This window comes from Gorilla gorilla, chromosome 11, assembly GCF_029281585.2.
Source record: "Gorilla gorilla gorilla isolate KB3781 chromosome 11, NHGRI_mGorGor1-v2.1_pri, whole genome shotgun sequence".
NCBI lineage: Eukaryota > Metazoa > Chordata > Mammalia > Primates > Hominidae > Gorilla > Gorilla gorilla.
The window spans coordinates 73,234,071-73,250,084 of NC_073235.2; the positions used below are offsets into that span (position 1 = coordinate 73,234,071).

A 16,014-nucleotide genomic window follows, 5' to 3' on the forward strand; every position below is an offset into this window, starting at 1 on the left:
GAAAGACCCTGTCTCTAAAAAAAAGAAGAAGAATTTGAGGAAACTTCATTGTAGTTAGAAGATGGATTGGTGGGCATGGAAGCAAAACAAAGGAAGTTGGTTGCTCTCAGGTGATAATTTCATACAGGTATTCATTTATTCATTCTGTAGGTATTTTTTAGGCATTAACAATAGGCTCACACTGTGGTCAGCACAGATGTGAGGGGAGCAAAATTAATACAGATCCTGTTCTCATGAAGCTTAAGTCCAGTTGGCAAGGCAAACACTCTAAAATAATCACACAAATATGTAACTATTAGTGCTGCGTAGCTCACAAATGTTATGCAGTCATGGTCCAGGAATGTGCTGCATAGGAGCTTGGTCTAGTCCAAGCAGTTAGAGACTTCCTTAAAGCAAAGCAATATTTAAGCTAATAAATAACTCAACAATGAGTAAAAAGTAATTAAACTAGGGTGTTGCAAAGTATGTTACAGAAACTAGTGGTACACAGATATATTATTGTCATTATTCTGTATTTTACGGTTTTGCATTATTTGTGGCCAGTGAAATTGGCTTTCCATTTACGTTGGCATATAAAATTTCCTTGTAAAATAAATGTATTTAAGTTTTAAAAGCTGTCAATGTAAAGAAAGATCGTAAGAAAAATAATAGAGTACGCATTACACAGAAAGGGCAAACATGAAGGTGTTAGGTGTAAACCTGAAGCTTGGTAAATACTGGACTAGGCGTGTTGAAGGATGGGTTGAGGAGAGGAGTCATGGGCATAAAGGGAGCTCCTGGTGCAAAAGCCTGAAGTGGAAGACTCAGGGGTCCAACAAGCAGAAAAGGAGCCAATATGGTTTGAGCAGAAAGAAAGAGGAAGTCACTCACTGTGAGCCAGGAGAGGCCAGCAGGACCTTGATATTCAGGGACTTTAGTTCAGAACTGAAACCCCCTAAAATCAAAATGAGCAGCTGCACTTTTTTTCCCTTAAATATTGTACTGTGGAAGCTTACTACAAAATCACTGATACTTCACTGAGTATTTCAATAGTGATTTTTTTTTTTTTTTGAGACACAGTCCTGCTCTGTTGCCCAGGTTGGAGTGCAATAGTGCAATCACAGCTCATTGCAATCTCGACCTCCTAAGCACAAGCGATCCTCCCACCTCAGCCTCCCAAGTAGCAGGGACTGCAGGCACCTGCCACAATGCCCAGCTAATTAAAAAAAAAAAATTTTGTAGAGATGGGATCTTGCCATGTTGACCAGGCCCATTCTGGAACTCCTGGGCTCAAGTGATCCACGCACCCTGGCCTCCCAAAGTGCTAGGATTACAGGCAAGAGCCACTGCACCCAGCCTGAATAGTAAATTTTTAATAGAACAAACTTAGGCTATATAAATAACAACAATATTAACTTGCAGTGTCTAAGAGCTAATATTCCCACAGAAAAATAGTGTTGTTCAATCTGTTTTAATTATCCTAAAAGCAATGGGACACCATTGAAGAATTTGGGAAAGGGGAGTGATAAAACCTAGTTTTTGAGTTTTTAAAAAGTGATTTCTATCAATGTATCCATGCATTTAAAAAATTGTGCAGGAATGCTAATAATAATAAGATGAAACATTCTGCTCTCCAACCTCTTTCCCACCTCCAGAGACAACCACCTTACCTTTTTTCTGTTTGTATTATCCTGGTGGTTTCCTCCTTCTCTCCAGAAAAAAATATGCTTCTATCTCCCTTTCTTGCTTTTTCACATTTGGACACTGCAGTGCATACATCACAGGTGCTTGCTTAGATATCTTAGGCTCAGCTATCTCCCAGCCACTCAGCCTGCCCTGCCCAGGCCATCCCAGTGGTGACTGACTGAGTGTGAGCATGTGGTTCCACCGCAGGAGCCATCAGGCCACATGCCTAGATCTGGCTTCCCCAGTGGCTACCAAAGGGGCCAGGTGACACAACTTGGATTTGTGAGGGCGTTAACTGCCCCAGCCAGCAAATTTGGACCAGCAGAAGAAAGAAGACAAAGTGAGCTTGCAGATGCATTTTCTCTCCCTCCTGCCTTTGAGCGACTGTCCTAGGCACAGTATTTCCATAAAGCCTGTCCAAAGAGGTCCTTTGTGACTGAGCAGCCAGCCACCTGCTGAGAAACTGGCTCTGTTTTTTCATGGCTCTTCATGAAGCAATGGCCAGTGCAGTCATTCATCACCTTGTACTTGCTGCCATTCTTTCCCTGCCTCTCTTCCTTTTCCCCTGGCTCTCGCAGAGCTGGGTCTGTACCTCCCGAAAAAAGCGTAAGCACTTAAGCTTTGCCTCGGGCTCTGTGTTCTAGGGAAATCAGACAAAGGCAGACATTGCCAATATTATTGATGAACTCAAAGTTATGATTTATATCATCACTTCCATCTCTCTCCCATGTTAACTCATTGTTTCTAGTTCTATCAGTTATGCTTACAACCATAAGTTACAACTTTCAATTTTGTGCTTATAAGTTTACTTCATTTTCCAACCATCAGAGCCAGTCTCTTGTTTCTGATACTTTGCAAGATGAAGACATTGGTGTCCTTTCCCTTCTTTTCACCTCTCCTTCCCTGATCACCTCCAAACCTCTGTCATCATACTGTCCCATCCTTAAGGTTGAAAGCATTTACATACTGTTCTGTAATCATAATTATCTTCTGTTATTTTCCTAAGTGCTGATTCTAAATTTGAAAATCAATATGCAGTGTCAATCACTATGATGACTATCCATTGAACAGCGAATGTTTAAGAGTTTGCTATGTTTTGGGCACAGTTCTCTAGGCTCTAGGGATAGAACAGGGAACAAAATGGACAGAAATCCTTGCCTTCACAGAGCTTTCATTTCAATGGGGAGACAAGCAAAAAACAGATATGTAAACTATAGAGCATGCTGGGTAGTGGAAAGTACTAAGAGGAGAATAAGACAAGGAAGAAGAATAAGAGTCGATCAAAGGAGCTGAAATTTTAGGTAGGCTGGGCAGGGAAGGCTGCTCTGAGAAGGTAACTTAAGGAAGTCAGAGATCAAGACAAGCAGCCATCTGCTGGAACAGCATTCCAGGCAAAGGGAACAGCAAGTACAATGGCCCTAAGACAGGAGTGCGCTTACTGTATTCAAGCAACAGCAAGGAAGCTCATGTGGCTAGAGAAGATTGACCAAGGGGGATAGTAGAGGGGAATAAAGACAGAGAAGTCATGGGGAGCAGATCATGGAGGGCCTTAGAAGTCAAAGCAAGGACTTTGGCTTTTACTATAGCAGAGGCAGATAACCTTGAGAGGGTTTGAGCAGTGGATGGACAGGATCCAACGTACACGTGAACATGACCCACTCTGGATACTGTGATAAGAAGAGACTGAAGGGGGTGGGGAGGAAGCAGGAAAAGTAGTTGGGAGACTCGAAACAATCTAAGCAAAGGATGATGGTGGCCTGAAGTAGGGTGACGGCAGTGAAGGAGATGAGAAGAGGTCAGAATCTTGGTCTATTTTGAAGGTAGAGCCAATATGATTGGTGAATGATTGGATGTGGGAGAAAATGCAGTCAAGATGACTCCAGGGTTTTTACCTGAGTGCCTGGAAGAGCAGAGTCGTCACATAAGGAGACGGAGAAGACTGTAGGGAGACTAGAGTTTAAAAGAAAAGATACAGGCTCTGCTGTAGCCAGTTTGAGTTGCTGTTTTATGTTTTGTTTTGTTTTGTTTGAGACAGAGTCTCGCTCTGTTGCCCAGGCTGGAGTGCAATGGTGCGATCTCAGCTCACTGCAACCTCCGCCTCCTGGGTTCAAGCAATTCTCCTGTCTCAGCCTCCTGAGTAGCTGGGATTACAGGGACTCGCCACTGCGCCAGGCTAATTTTTGTATTTTTAGTAGAGACGGGGTTTCACCATGTTGGCCAGGCTGGTCTTGAACTCCTGACCTCATGATCCGCGCACCTCGTCCTCCCAAAGTGCTGGGATTACAGGTGAGAGCCACTGCGCCTGGCCTTGTTGCTGTTTTAATTGTCTGTACTGCATAACCAATCACCCCAAAAACTTAGTTGCTCAAAACAGCAATTTACTGTCATCACTCATGGTTTCTGTAGGTCAGGAATTTGGATAGGATTCAGCTGAGCAGTTATTGCTCGAAGTCTCTCACTGAAACTGCCCCAGTTTTAGCTCTGAAAGCCCTGTGTCCTGGCAAATCCCTCCCAAGCATATGAAACGTTCTGGTTGTCAGTAACGGGGGCAGAAGTTGGAGAGAAAATACAAAACCTATACAGTGGCCCTGAAAACCAGAGACTGAAAGCCATGCTATTTATAGTGTTAAATGGATACAGCATAGACTCTCTGCCTTTGGGAGTCACTATCACTGATTTTTCCTGACCACTGAGGTTGGCAACAGTGGTTTGTGGTTAACATAATGGATCACCCATTGTGGCATCACTTCAAATAACAGGAATTAAGTATACAACTTCAGTTGCAATTGTGGGTATTAATAGTCTGTTTGACCTCACCTATAGATTAACCGTTGTGCTTTTTTTTTTTTTTGAGACAGGATCTTGCTCTGTCACTCAGATTGGAGGGCATTGGCACAATCATGGCTCACTGCAGCCTTAACTTCCCAGGCTCAAGCGATCCTCCCACCTTAGCCTCCTGAGTAGCTGGGACCACAGGCACGTGCCACCACACCCAGCTAATTTTTTATTTTTTGCAGAGACAGGGTCTCCCTGTGTTGCCCAGGCTGATCTCAAACTCCTGGGCTCAAGTGATCCTCCTACCTGGGATTGCAGGCGTGAGCCATTGCGCCCCACCCAATGTCTGAAGATTACTGTGACCACTCTGGAGAACTAGGATAAGCCCCACCCAAAGTTCAGTTCAGATGTTAAGACTCACAATGCCAAGTACACCTCAAGAGATAATGGAAAGGTTGATTACTTACATACTTGAGGTCTCTGGGGAAAGCAGAGCAGGCCTCTCTGTAAATCCAGAATAGCTTGAGAGAGCAGGGAACAGAGACTGGCTCTGAGTTTTATTGCAGTTAGGGGGTGGGGGGCGGAGTGAGGGCTCCCCCGTTGGGAGGAGCTTATGTAGTTTGAGTCTCTCCACAGCACAGAGAGAACACCCAGCCTTTCTTATCAGCTTGCCCAGGTGTGGGGCAGACGGAGAGACAAGAGAGGTGGGGCTCAATGCTGTTGCTAGTCAAACGCCAAAGAGTGGAACCAGACTCCTTATTCCAGAGAGAGTGCTAGTTTAATTTTTAACATTGTGAATATTGTGGCAATATTTTCTAAAAGTTCAGATCGTGAAAAATAGAACAACTGCAATATCACCAGCATGACCCAGATCTCGCTGAAAAGGAACACTAAATGACTGTGTTCTTTTAAGGACAGAAGGAAGGACACATACGACTGGATTAGGGAGGTAACTCGCGAAGATGGCGCACATTGCACAATATGCAGAAAACAGCTTTGGCCTGGGCGTTGCGGAAAAGGTGATTGCGAAAACACATGTGGACGCTGGATTTCACAATTCTGGAATTAGACAAGGAAGAATTTCTAAATCAGAAGAGGTTTTTTTTTTGGTCTCCCAAAGACACCTATGTTCAGTTAAAAACAGTGACCACTGAATTGGTATGGGCATACCACATGAACACACAGTATTTTATCATTCTGTTGATGGCACTATGGAAGTGAGTGAAGTTACATTTCCTGATTCGCAGGCTGAAGCTATAATGTCCTGTGGGCAAACAAAAGGGGGAAATTTGAGAACTGACATGTTGGCCCCTGTAATAGGTTGCTAGGGCTGCCATAACCAAGTACCACAGAACAGGTGGCTTGACACAACAAATTTATCCTCTCATAGTTCTGGAGGCGGAAACTCTGCAATCAAGGCGTCAGCAGGACTGTGCTCCCTCCGAGGTTCTAGGAAGGAACCTGTTGCATGCCTCCATCCTAGCTTTGGGTAATCCTGGCAGTCCTTGGCATGCCTTCGCCTGAAACTACAGTACTCCAATTTCTCCTTCCAGCCTCACCTGGAATCACACGTCTTCCGTGTGTGTGTCTGTCTGTCTGTCTGTCTGTCTGTCTGAATTTCCCTCTTAAGGACAGCAGTTATATTGGATTTATGGCCCACCCTAATCCAGTATGACTTCATCTTAACTTGATCACATCTACAAAGACCCTTATTTCCAAATAAGGTCACATTCACAGGTTGCAGGTGGACATGAATTTTAATGTTGGGGGTGACACTGTTCAACATAGTACAGCCCTTTGGAACTCATCTCATCAGGCTGTACCTATGATCATGCCTCCTATAACATATTAAGAAATGAGTCGAATTATAGCAACAACATAATGTTCTCCTGCTCTTAGTTACTTTAATTTGAAAAATGGAGTTTCAAACAATTGCCTTATTTCTATGAACATTTTAGTGAAACTACAGAAAGCACAAAACAAAAAATTGTTGATATTTTGTTCAGAAAAAACTAGACTTTCCTCATCTATCTGCATATTCAGCAGAAAGTGCTGCTAGGAAAATCCTGGGAAATTCCATTCTGTTTATAAACTTCTATAATATGGACTTGATAATAGCAGAGCTGCAAGTCAAAATGAATTTACATTTGACTGTATTCAGTTTTACCACTGCATAAAAGGAAGGAAGGATGTCCTAAAAGCTTCAGGCAGTTCAGAGAAATATTATTGAAAAAGGTGGCCAGGCACAGTGGCTCACGCCTGTAATCCTAGCACTTTGGGCGGCCAAGGCGGGCAGATCACCTTAGGTCAGGAGTTCAAGACCAGCCTGACTAACATGGTGAAATCCCGTCTCTACTAAAAATACAAAATTAGCCAGGCATGGTGGTGCACGCCTGTAATCCCAGCTACTCAGGAGGCTGAAGCAGGAGAATTGCTTGAATGATCATGCCATTGCACTCCAGCCTGAGCAACAAAAGAGAAACTCTATCTCGAAAAATAAAAAAATAATAAAATAAACAAGAAAAAGGCAACAGAAGATAAAAAAAAAAACCTACCATATCACAGGACAGAAGGAAACATGTCATTGCAATTTTTTATTAAATATAGGTAATATCTGGTTAATAATACTATTTATGTTCTTTTAAAATACGTATATTTTCTTAAGAATATATAATCATAGAACCTGCAAAATTTAAATACCTAATATAGAGTTAAAAAAAGATAAAACAAATTGCTGTATCAAAGGACAAGAAGAAAGTTATTAAAATATTGTCATATTTTGCTCACACGTGTTTAGTTAGTCCTATTGTTAATTACTTCTAATTGCATTATTTATTAGTCCCATTGTTTATTTACAAATTTTTAAGTAATTTAAATAGTTAATTTAAATTTATGTTTGTGTGCATATAAGACCTCTGATAGTCTACTTTCGAGAATAATTTAGTAAAGCTTTTAGGTAAAAATCAGAAGTAACTCCATTAATTGCATTATATATCATAATTACATTTTTCTGTTTATTTAATGAAATAAAACTTTATAGCTGACTAAAAAAAAATTCTTTTTTTTTGAGACAGGGTCTCGCTCTGTCACCCAGGCTGGAGTTCAGTGGCATGATCTCATCTCACTGCAACCTCTGCCTCCCAGGTTCAAGCAACTCTCATGCCTCAGCCTCCTGAGTATCTGGGACTGCAGGCATGGGCCACCACACCCAGCTAATTTTTTGTATGTTTAGTAGAGATGGGGTTTCACCATGTTGGCCAGGCTGGTCTTGAACTCCTGAGCTCAAGTGATCCACCCACCTCGGCCTCCCAAAGTGCTGGGATTACAGGCGTGAGCCACTGCAGCCGGCCACTAGCAACCATTTTTTAATAGGAGGTAGATAATATTTAACACTTTATGAGAGTTGACTGTAAGTGAAATATTTCATGATATAATTTTATAAAATAGGTACTAACCATATTATTTAATACAGTACACCCAATCTGAAAGAAATCACATAAAAGTTTTATCTATAGCTTTTATTTAATATATCTTTTTAAAACTGGTAGTCTCAGAAATCATTCCAGTTACAGTGGAAGAATTGTTGTTATTAACTTACACTGATTTGCTATTCAAAAAGGTTTTTTCTTCCTAGCTAATAACATAGCCCTAAGGATTAGAATAGAGAAAAAGTTTCTCTAATGTTTAAATACATTTAAAAAGTCATTTTTTTTTTTTGGCCAGGCGTAGTGGCTTATGCCTGTAATCCTAGCACTTTGGGAGACTAACGAGGGAGGATCTCTTAAGCCTAAGAGTTTGAGACCGGCCTGGGCAAAGTAGTGAGACCCGGTCTCAATTTTTTTTTAATTAACTCTAAAAAAATAATTTTTTTCTCATTAATAGTCAATAATTTACCAATCAATATCCTCACCAATATTTCTCACTAATCATCTCTTTGTTCTCCTGGACTCTCCCCCAAGAGTGATGCATTCTTGACAAAAAAAAGTCTGGGTCTTTCAACGAAAATTGTCAGTGATCTACCACCCTACTCTACAATGTATAGGAACTGAAAACACTTCAATGTGGGTCAAATGCTGACTTCCCTTGAATGGAAATATACTCAGAACAGAGAAATGTTAAATGTTTCTGTGTCTTGATCAGAGGTGACAGGGAACTGCCCTGTGGCTTAGCCCAGGAGGTATTGAGATCCTCAGGGCCACCCTGAGATTGGAGGGGGTGAGAGATTGCCTTTGTTTTGCACAGTGAGAGAAGAAACTTTGTGATGTGAATTTTAGGAAACCCCATGTAGATGTTGAGGATCTGGCAGCTAATTCCCTTCAACTCTTTTCTCCTTGGAAAGCCATCGCAGTTTGAAAAACCACTGGTACAGGAGAGAAGGAGAGCAGACAGACTGAGCACATGTGGTATGAGGGAGGGCTGCACTGAGGGTCTCCTGAGATTAACCAGGAAGAATCTGAAGTGAAACTGGTCATGTGTTTCCATCAGCCGCAGTCTGCTGTGCTGATACAGGCATGAAGGAGTCAGAGATCTGGATTTAACCAGGGTTGTAGATTTAACCAAGCAAGTAGTTTTGAGAATTTAAAGATGTGATACAGGCCAACAATGAACAATAGGGAAGAAGAAAAAAAAAGACCATACAAGAAAAGAAACGTAATCACAGTACACCACTAGATTGTGCAGCAACATGTCTGTATAAACTTTAGCTCCTGACTCATCATGCTCTCTAAGATCAGCCAGTCATGTTCCTGATAAGTCCATTACCCATGCAGAAGCATAAGGGATTTAAAGGTATATGCCAGGGAGTGATTAAAATGATTGTGGCCAGAGTTGGTGGCTCACACCTATAATCCCAGTACTTTGGGAGGCCAAAGCAGGCAGATTGCTTGAGCCCAAGAGTTTGAGACCAGCCAGGGCAACATAATGAGACCCCATCCAAAAAAAAAAAAAAAAGATAAAAAGAAAAAAAAGCCGGATGTGGTGACATGCACCTGTAGTCCCCACTACTTAGGTGGCTGAGGTGGGAAGATCACATGAGCCCTGGAGTTTGAGGCTGTATGAGCTGTGATGGTGCCACTGCACTTGAGCCTGGGTGACAGAGTGAGACCTTGTCTCAAAAGAAATTTTTTTTTAATGATTGGACATGGCATTTTAGCTAGGTAAGAAAGGCTGTGAGGACCCTAGGGGAGGGGAGAAGGTTCAGTGAAAACGTAATAGCATCAGTGAATTAAAAGTTTGGTGGGAAAGAAAAGTTACTAGACGTGGAGTCCCATAGGAAGTGAGCTGAGAAAATAATGTTCAGCGAACAGGGTGATTAAAATGGAAATTAAGGAGGATTTTCTGTGATTGATAATAAAATCTAGGGACTGCTAATAGAAATATAAAGTGAGTAACATATGTAATTTAAAATATTCTACCAGCCACATTTAAAAAAGTAAAATGAAACAGGTGAAATTTCTTTTGATAACATTTTACTTAACAAATATATGCAAAGTACTATCATTATAATATGTAATCAATATAAAAAATTCATTAGATATTTCATATTCTTTACTTTTTGAAACTACATCTTCAAAATTCAGTGTATATTTTACACTTGGGTACATCTCATTTTTACCTAGCCACATTCAAGGCTGCAGTGAGCTATGATCACATTGCTGCACTGAAGTGTGGGCAACAGAGCAAGACCCTGTCTCTTATAAAAGAAACAAAAAAAAGGGGGAGGGGTGTTTGTAAGATTAGTAATTCGAAACTAACCTAGATTTGATACAAATGATAGAATTCGTGGACAAGGGTATTAATGCAGCCATTATTATAATTATCATCAAGAAGCTAGAGAAAAGGTTGAGCATGTAATTGAAGACATGGAAGTTATAAAAAAGATCCATATCAAACTTTTAGAGACGAAAACTAAAACGTCTAATATGAAAAACAAACAGGATGGGATTAATGTCAGATTGCACACTGCAGAAGAAATGATTAGTGAATTTGAAGACATTTTCATAGAAACTATCCAAAATGAAACACACAGAGAAAAAAATTTTAAAAAATAAAATGAACAGAATATCAGTAAGCTGTGGGACAAGGGGCCTAATACATGTGTAACTAAAGTTCCCACAGAAGAAAAATGAGGGAAGAGAGAATCGTATGTCAAGTAATAATGGATGAAATTTTCCAAATTTGATAAAATAATAAACCAACAAATTCACAATGCTCACTGTATTAGTCCATTCTCAAGCTGCTATAAACTGCCCCAGACTGGGTAATTTAGAAGTAAAGAGGTTTAATTGACTCACAGTTTCACACTGCTGAGGAGGCTTCAGGAAACTTACGATCATGGCGGAAGGCAAAGGAGAAGCCGGCACTTTCTTCACAGGGCAGCAGGACGGAGGGAGTACAAGCAGGGGAAATGCCAGATACTTATAAAACCATCAGATCTCATGAGACTCATTCCCTATCAGGAGAACAGGATGGGGGAAACCACCCCATGATCTGATTATTCCACCTGGTCCCACTCTTGACACGTGAGGATTATGGGGATTACAATTCAAGATGAAATTTTGGGTGGGGACACAGAACCAAACCATATCACTCACCAAACCTCAAGCATAAGAAACTTGGAAGAAACTACATCAAGGCTCAGAGTAATAAAATTGCTTAAAAATAGTAATAAAGAGAGAATCATAAAAGCAGATAGAGGCAAAACAACATCACATGCAGAAAAACAAAGAACAGTATGACAGATTTCATTTTAGAAACAATGCAAGTGTAGCATGGCAAATGAAGGTGCAAGACAATGGAGCAACATTTTTTAATGTCCTGAAGGGAGAGAAGGAGAGGGAATCACTGGCAACACAAAATCCTTTACCCAGCCAAAATCTCTGTCAAAAAATGGAAGGCAAAACAAGGACCCTTTTTAGACATACAAAAGCCAAAAGAATTTATCATCACCAGACCAGCACTGCAAGAAATGCTAACAGTAATCCTTCAAGCAGAAGGAAAATGGTACCAGATATAAATCTGCATCTACATAAAGGAATGAAGTATAGTGGAGATGGTAACTATGTGGGTAAATATAAAGTTTTTTCTTATTATTTAAATCTCTTTAAAAGATAACCAACTCTTTAAAGCAAAAAATAAGACAATGTATTATCTATTTGGAAACTAAATGTAAATATAACACATATAGAAATATAGGACAAAAGCACAAAGGACAAGAGGGGAGAAAAGGAAGCATGTTTTACATTTCTTATATTCTACATGTAGTGGTATATTACTCAAAGATAGACTGTGATAAGTTAAAGATGTCAACTCTATGCCTTAGCAATCACTGAAATAATACAGCAAAGAGTTATACTAATAAACAAAGGAGATATAATTTAATTATAAAAATAATTTAATCCAAGACAATGAAGAAAAATAGGAAAAAGGGAATAAAGAACAGATAGGATGAATAGAAAACAAATAATATATAATCCCAACCATATCAACATAATATTAAATTAAAATGGTCTAAACACTTCAATTAAAAGGCGAAGATGTGAGACTGGTTAAAAAGGCAAGATGCAAATCTATTCTAACTACTAGAGACCAGCTTTATATATAAGGACACAAATAGGTAAAAAGTAATAGGATAAAAGATAGATCTATCATGGTAACACAAATCAAAAAAAGTCTGGGGGCTATATTAGTATCAGACAAAGTAGATTACAGAGCAAAGAATATTACCAGGGATAAAAAGGGTCATTTAATTTTGATAAAATGATCAGTTTATCAAGAGGCTATAACAATCCTAAATGTTTATGTCCCTACTAACAGAACTTGCAAACACATGTAGAGAAGCTGATAAAATTGCAAAGAGAAATAAACAAGTATACAATTATAGTTGGAGATTTTGACACCCTTCTCTCAATAATTGGTAGGATAAGTGGACCTAAAATCGGTAAGATATAGAAGATTTGAACAAAACTATCAACCAACTTGACCTAATTGACATTTATAGAACTCCCCATGTAACAACAACTGAATACATATTCTTTACATGTGCATATAAAACATTTACCAGGATAGACCATAGTCTGGGCACTAAAAAGTACAAATATGTTTAATAGAATTCAAGTCATACAAAGTATATTCTCTGATCACAATGGAATTGAATTAGAAAGCAACAACAGAAAGATCTCTGCAAAATCCCCAATTATTTGAAAACTAAGCCATACACTTCTAAATACCTCATGTGTCAAAGAATAAATGAAAAGGGAACTTAGGGGTGGGAGAGGTATCGGCAGGGGCAGCGCTGCCGCCGGGGCCTGGGGCTGACCCGTCTGACTTCCCGTCGGTGCCGAGCCCACTGGAGCCGCAGCCATGTCTGGGGACGAGATGATTTTTGATCCTACTATGAGCAAGAAGAAAAAGAAGAAGAAGAAGCCTTTTATGTTGGATGAGGAAGGGGATACCCAAACAGAGGAAACCCAGCCTTCAGAAACAAAAGAAGTGGAGCCAGAGCCAACTGAGGACAAAGATTTGGAAGCTGATAAAGAGGACACTAGGAAAAAAGATGCTTCTGATGATCTAGATGACTTGAACTTCTTTAATCAAAAGAAAAAGAAGAAAAAAACTAAAAAGATATTTGATATTGATGAAGCTGAAGAAGGTGTAAAGGATCTTAAGATTGAAAGTGATGTTCAAGAACCAACTGAACCAGAGGATGACCTTGACATTATGCTTGACAATAAAAAGAAGAAAAAGAAGAATGTTAAGTTCCCAGATGAGGATGAAATACTAGAGAAAGATGAAGCTCTAGAAGATGAAGACAACAAAAAAGATGACGGTATCTCATTCAGTAATCAGACAGGCCCTGCTTGGGCAGGCTCAGAAAGAGCCTACACATACGAGGAGCTGCTGAATCGAGTGTTCAACATCATGAGGGAAAAGAATCCAGATATGGTTGCTGGGGAGAAAAGGAAATTTGTCATGAAACCTCCACAAGTCGTCCGAGTAGGAACCAAGAAAACTTCTTTTGTCAACTTTACAGATATCTGTAAACTATTACATCGTCAGCCCAAACATCTCCTTGCATTTTTATTGGCTGAATTGGGTACAAGTGGTTCTATAGATGGTAATAACCAACTTGTAATCAAAGGAAGATTCCAACAGAAACAGATAGAAAATGTCTTGAGAAGATATATCAAGGAATATGTCACTTGTCACACATGCCGATCACCGGACACAATCCTGCAGAAGGACACACGACTTTATTTCCTACAGTGCGAAACTTGTCATTCTAGATGTTCTGTTGCCATTATCAAAACCGGCTTCCAGGCTGTCATGGGCAAGCGAGCACAGCTCCGTGCCAAAGCTAACTAATTTGCTAATCACTGATTTTGCAAAGCTTGTTGTGGAGATGTGGCTGGACAGGTTTGCCATCAAAGTGGATATACCGTTGTATTAAAAACAAGATAAAAAAGCTGCCAAGATTTTTGGCGAGTGGTTGGTTGGTCTGAAGTCCTTGCAAGACGCTGATGCTCAAGCTGTTGACATACTCATTGCCTACTTTAACACCTGTCAGAGAAACGTGATATGGGGTAAGGAGGTGCTTTTTTAAAATCGTTCATAGACTTCTGTAAAATGCAAGATAAATTAAAGTTATTATAACAGTGAAAAAAAGGGAACTTAGGAAGTATTTAGAACTAAATGAACATGAGAGACACAATATTCAAAATTTGCGGAATGCAACTAAAGTTGAACTTAGGAAGAAATTCATAGCGCTGAACATTCATATTTGAAAAAAAAAGCCTTCAATCATTGACGTGAGAGCTCTCATCTTAAGAAGAAACTTGAAAAGGAAGGCCAAATGAAACCTAAAGTAAGTAAAAGAAAGGAAATATCAAAAATCAAAGTAAGCCAGACATGGTGGTGCATGCCCATCATCCTAGCTATTCAGGAGGCTGAGACAGGAAGAGCACTTGCGCCCAGGAGCTCAAAGTTGCAATGAGCTATGATTGTGCCACTGCACTCCAGCCTGGGTAACACAGTGAGACCCTGTCTCAAAATAATAATAATAATAATAAAGTCAGAGTAGATAGCAGTGACAGAAAACAGAAAACAATACAGCAGATCGATGAAACCAAAAGTTGGTTTGAGAAAACAAATACAATTACGAAACCTCTAATTATACTGATAAGGAAAAAAGAGAGAAGACCCAAATTATCAGTATCAGGAATGAGAAGAGTGGCATCAATACATATTTTATAGGTAATAAAAGGACAATAAGGACTACTATGAACATCTTTATGCCAATAATTCAACTTATACAAAATGGACAAATTCCTTGGAAGACATAAACTGCCAAAGCTCACTTAAGAAAAAATAGGTAACCAGAATAGCTATTTACCAGAAAGAAAGTTTTAAAAACTTTCCAACAAAGAAACTCCACGTCTAGGTGGCTTCACTTGGGAATTCTACCAAACATTGAAGAGAGAAACTCTATACAAATTCTCCCAGAAAATTGAAGAGAAAGAATACTTTCCAACTCATTCTAGAAGGTCAGTATTACTCTGATACCAAAACTAGAAAAAGACTACAAAGAAAGAAAAGCAATGACTAATGTTATTATGAATGTACATGTAAAAATTCTTAATAAAATTTTAGCAGATTGAATCTGGCAATATTTTTAAAAGATAATATATCATGGCTAAGTTAGTTTATCCCAAGAATTTGTTCGGTTTACTAGTATAAAAATCAATGCAATTCAACATAACAGTAAACTTAAAAGAAAAACCATGTGATCATCTCAGTAGGTACAGAAAAAGCATTTGGCAAAATTGAATGTTTATTCCTAACAAAAATTCTCAGGAATAGAAGGAAACTTAAAATCTTATAAAGGGTATTCATTAAAAAATCTACCAAAAGCATTATACTTAATGTTGAAAGACTGCTTTCCCCATCTCTGATAAAAAATAAAGCAAAGATGTCTACTCTCACCACTTCTATACAGCATTATGCTGGAGGCTCTAACCAGTGCAATAAGACCAAAAAAAAAAAAGAAATAATAGGCTCCTAGAATGAAAGAAAATGATAAACTGTCTTTATTCACAGATGACATGCTCTTCTATGTATAAAATTCAGTGGAATTCACAGAACAGCTACCGGAAATAAGCAAATTTAGCAAAGTTTCAGGATACCAAATCAAAATACGAAAATTACTTGTATTTGGCTGGGCTCAGTGTCTCACACCTGTAATCTCAGTACTTTAGGGGGCCAAGGCAGGTAGATTGCTTGAGCCCATGAGTTCAAGACCAGCCTGGGCAACATGGCGAAATCCCGTCCAGTCTGGGTGAAAGAGGGAGACCCCAATTGGCCGGGCACAGTGGCTCACGCCTGTAATCCCAACACTTTGGGAGGCCGAAGCAGGTGGGTCACGAGGTCAGGAGTTCAAGACCAGCCTGGCCAAGATGGTGAAACCCCGTCTCTACTAAAAATAAAAAAGTTAGCCGGGTGTGATGGCAGACGCCTGTAATCCCAGCTACTCGGGAGGCTGAGGCAGAGAATTGCTTGAACCCAGGAGGCGGAGGCTGC

At 39.7% G+C, this 16,014-nt stretch overlaps 1 protein-coding gene and 1 long non-coding RNA gene across 4 annotated transcripts in view; one reads left to right on the top strand and one right to left on the bottom strand.

Moving 5' to 3' along the window:
- LOC109025985 (uncharacterized) overlaps nucleotides 1-16,014 on the bottom strand; it is a 46,175-nt gene that overhangs the window by 14,382 nt on the left and 15,779 nt on the right. For all 3 annotated transcript variants that reach the window (XR_010129613.1, XR_010129614.1, XR_010129612.1), the window contains exon 2: nucleotides 1,650-2,305. This is a non-coding gene — a long non-coding RNA (uncharacterized lncRNA). The remainder of the gene's footprint in view (nucleotides 1-1,649; nucleotides 2,306-16,014) is intronic.
- Nucleotides 12,712-14,103, top strand: LOC101138541 (eukaryotic translation initiation factor 2 subunit 2-like). Its single transcript, XM_055380274.2, has one exon. The coding sequence runs from the start codon at nucleotides 12,802-12,804 to the stop codon at nucleotides 13,801-13,803; it is 1,002 nt and encodes a 333-aa protein (XP_055236249.1). The 5' UTR covers nucleotides 12,712-12,801; the 3' UTR covers nucleotides 13,804-14,103.

Excerpts from the sequence above, each read along its gene's own strand:
- LOC101138541 (XM_055380274.2), top strand. The coding sequence starts at position 12,802 with ATGTCTGGGGACGAGATGATTTTTGATCCTACTATGAGCAAGAAGAAA.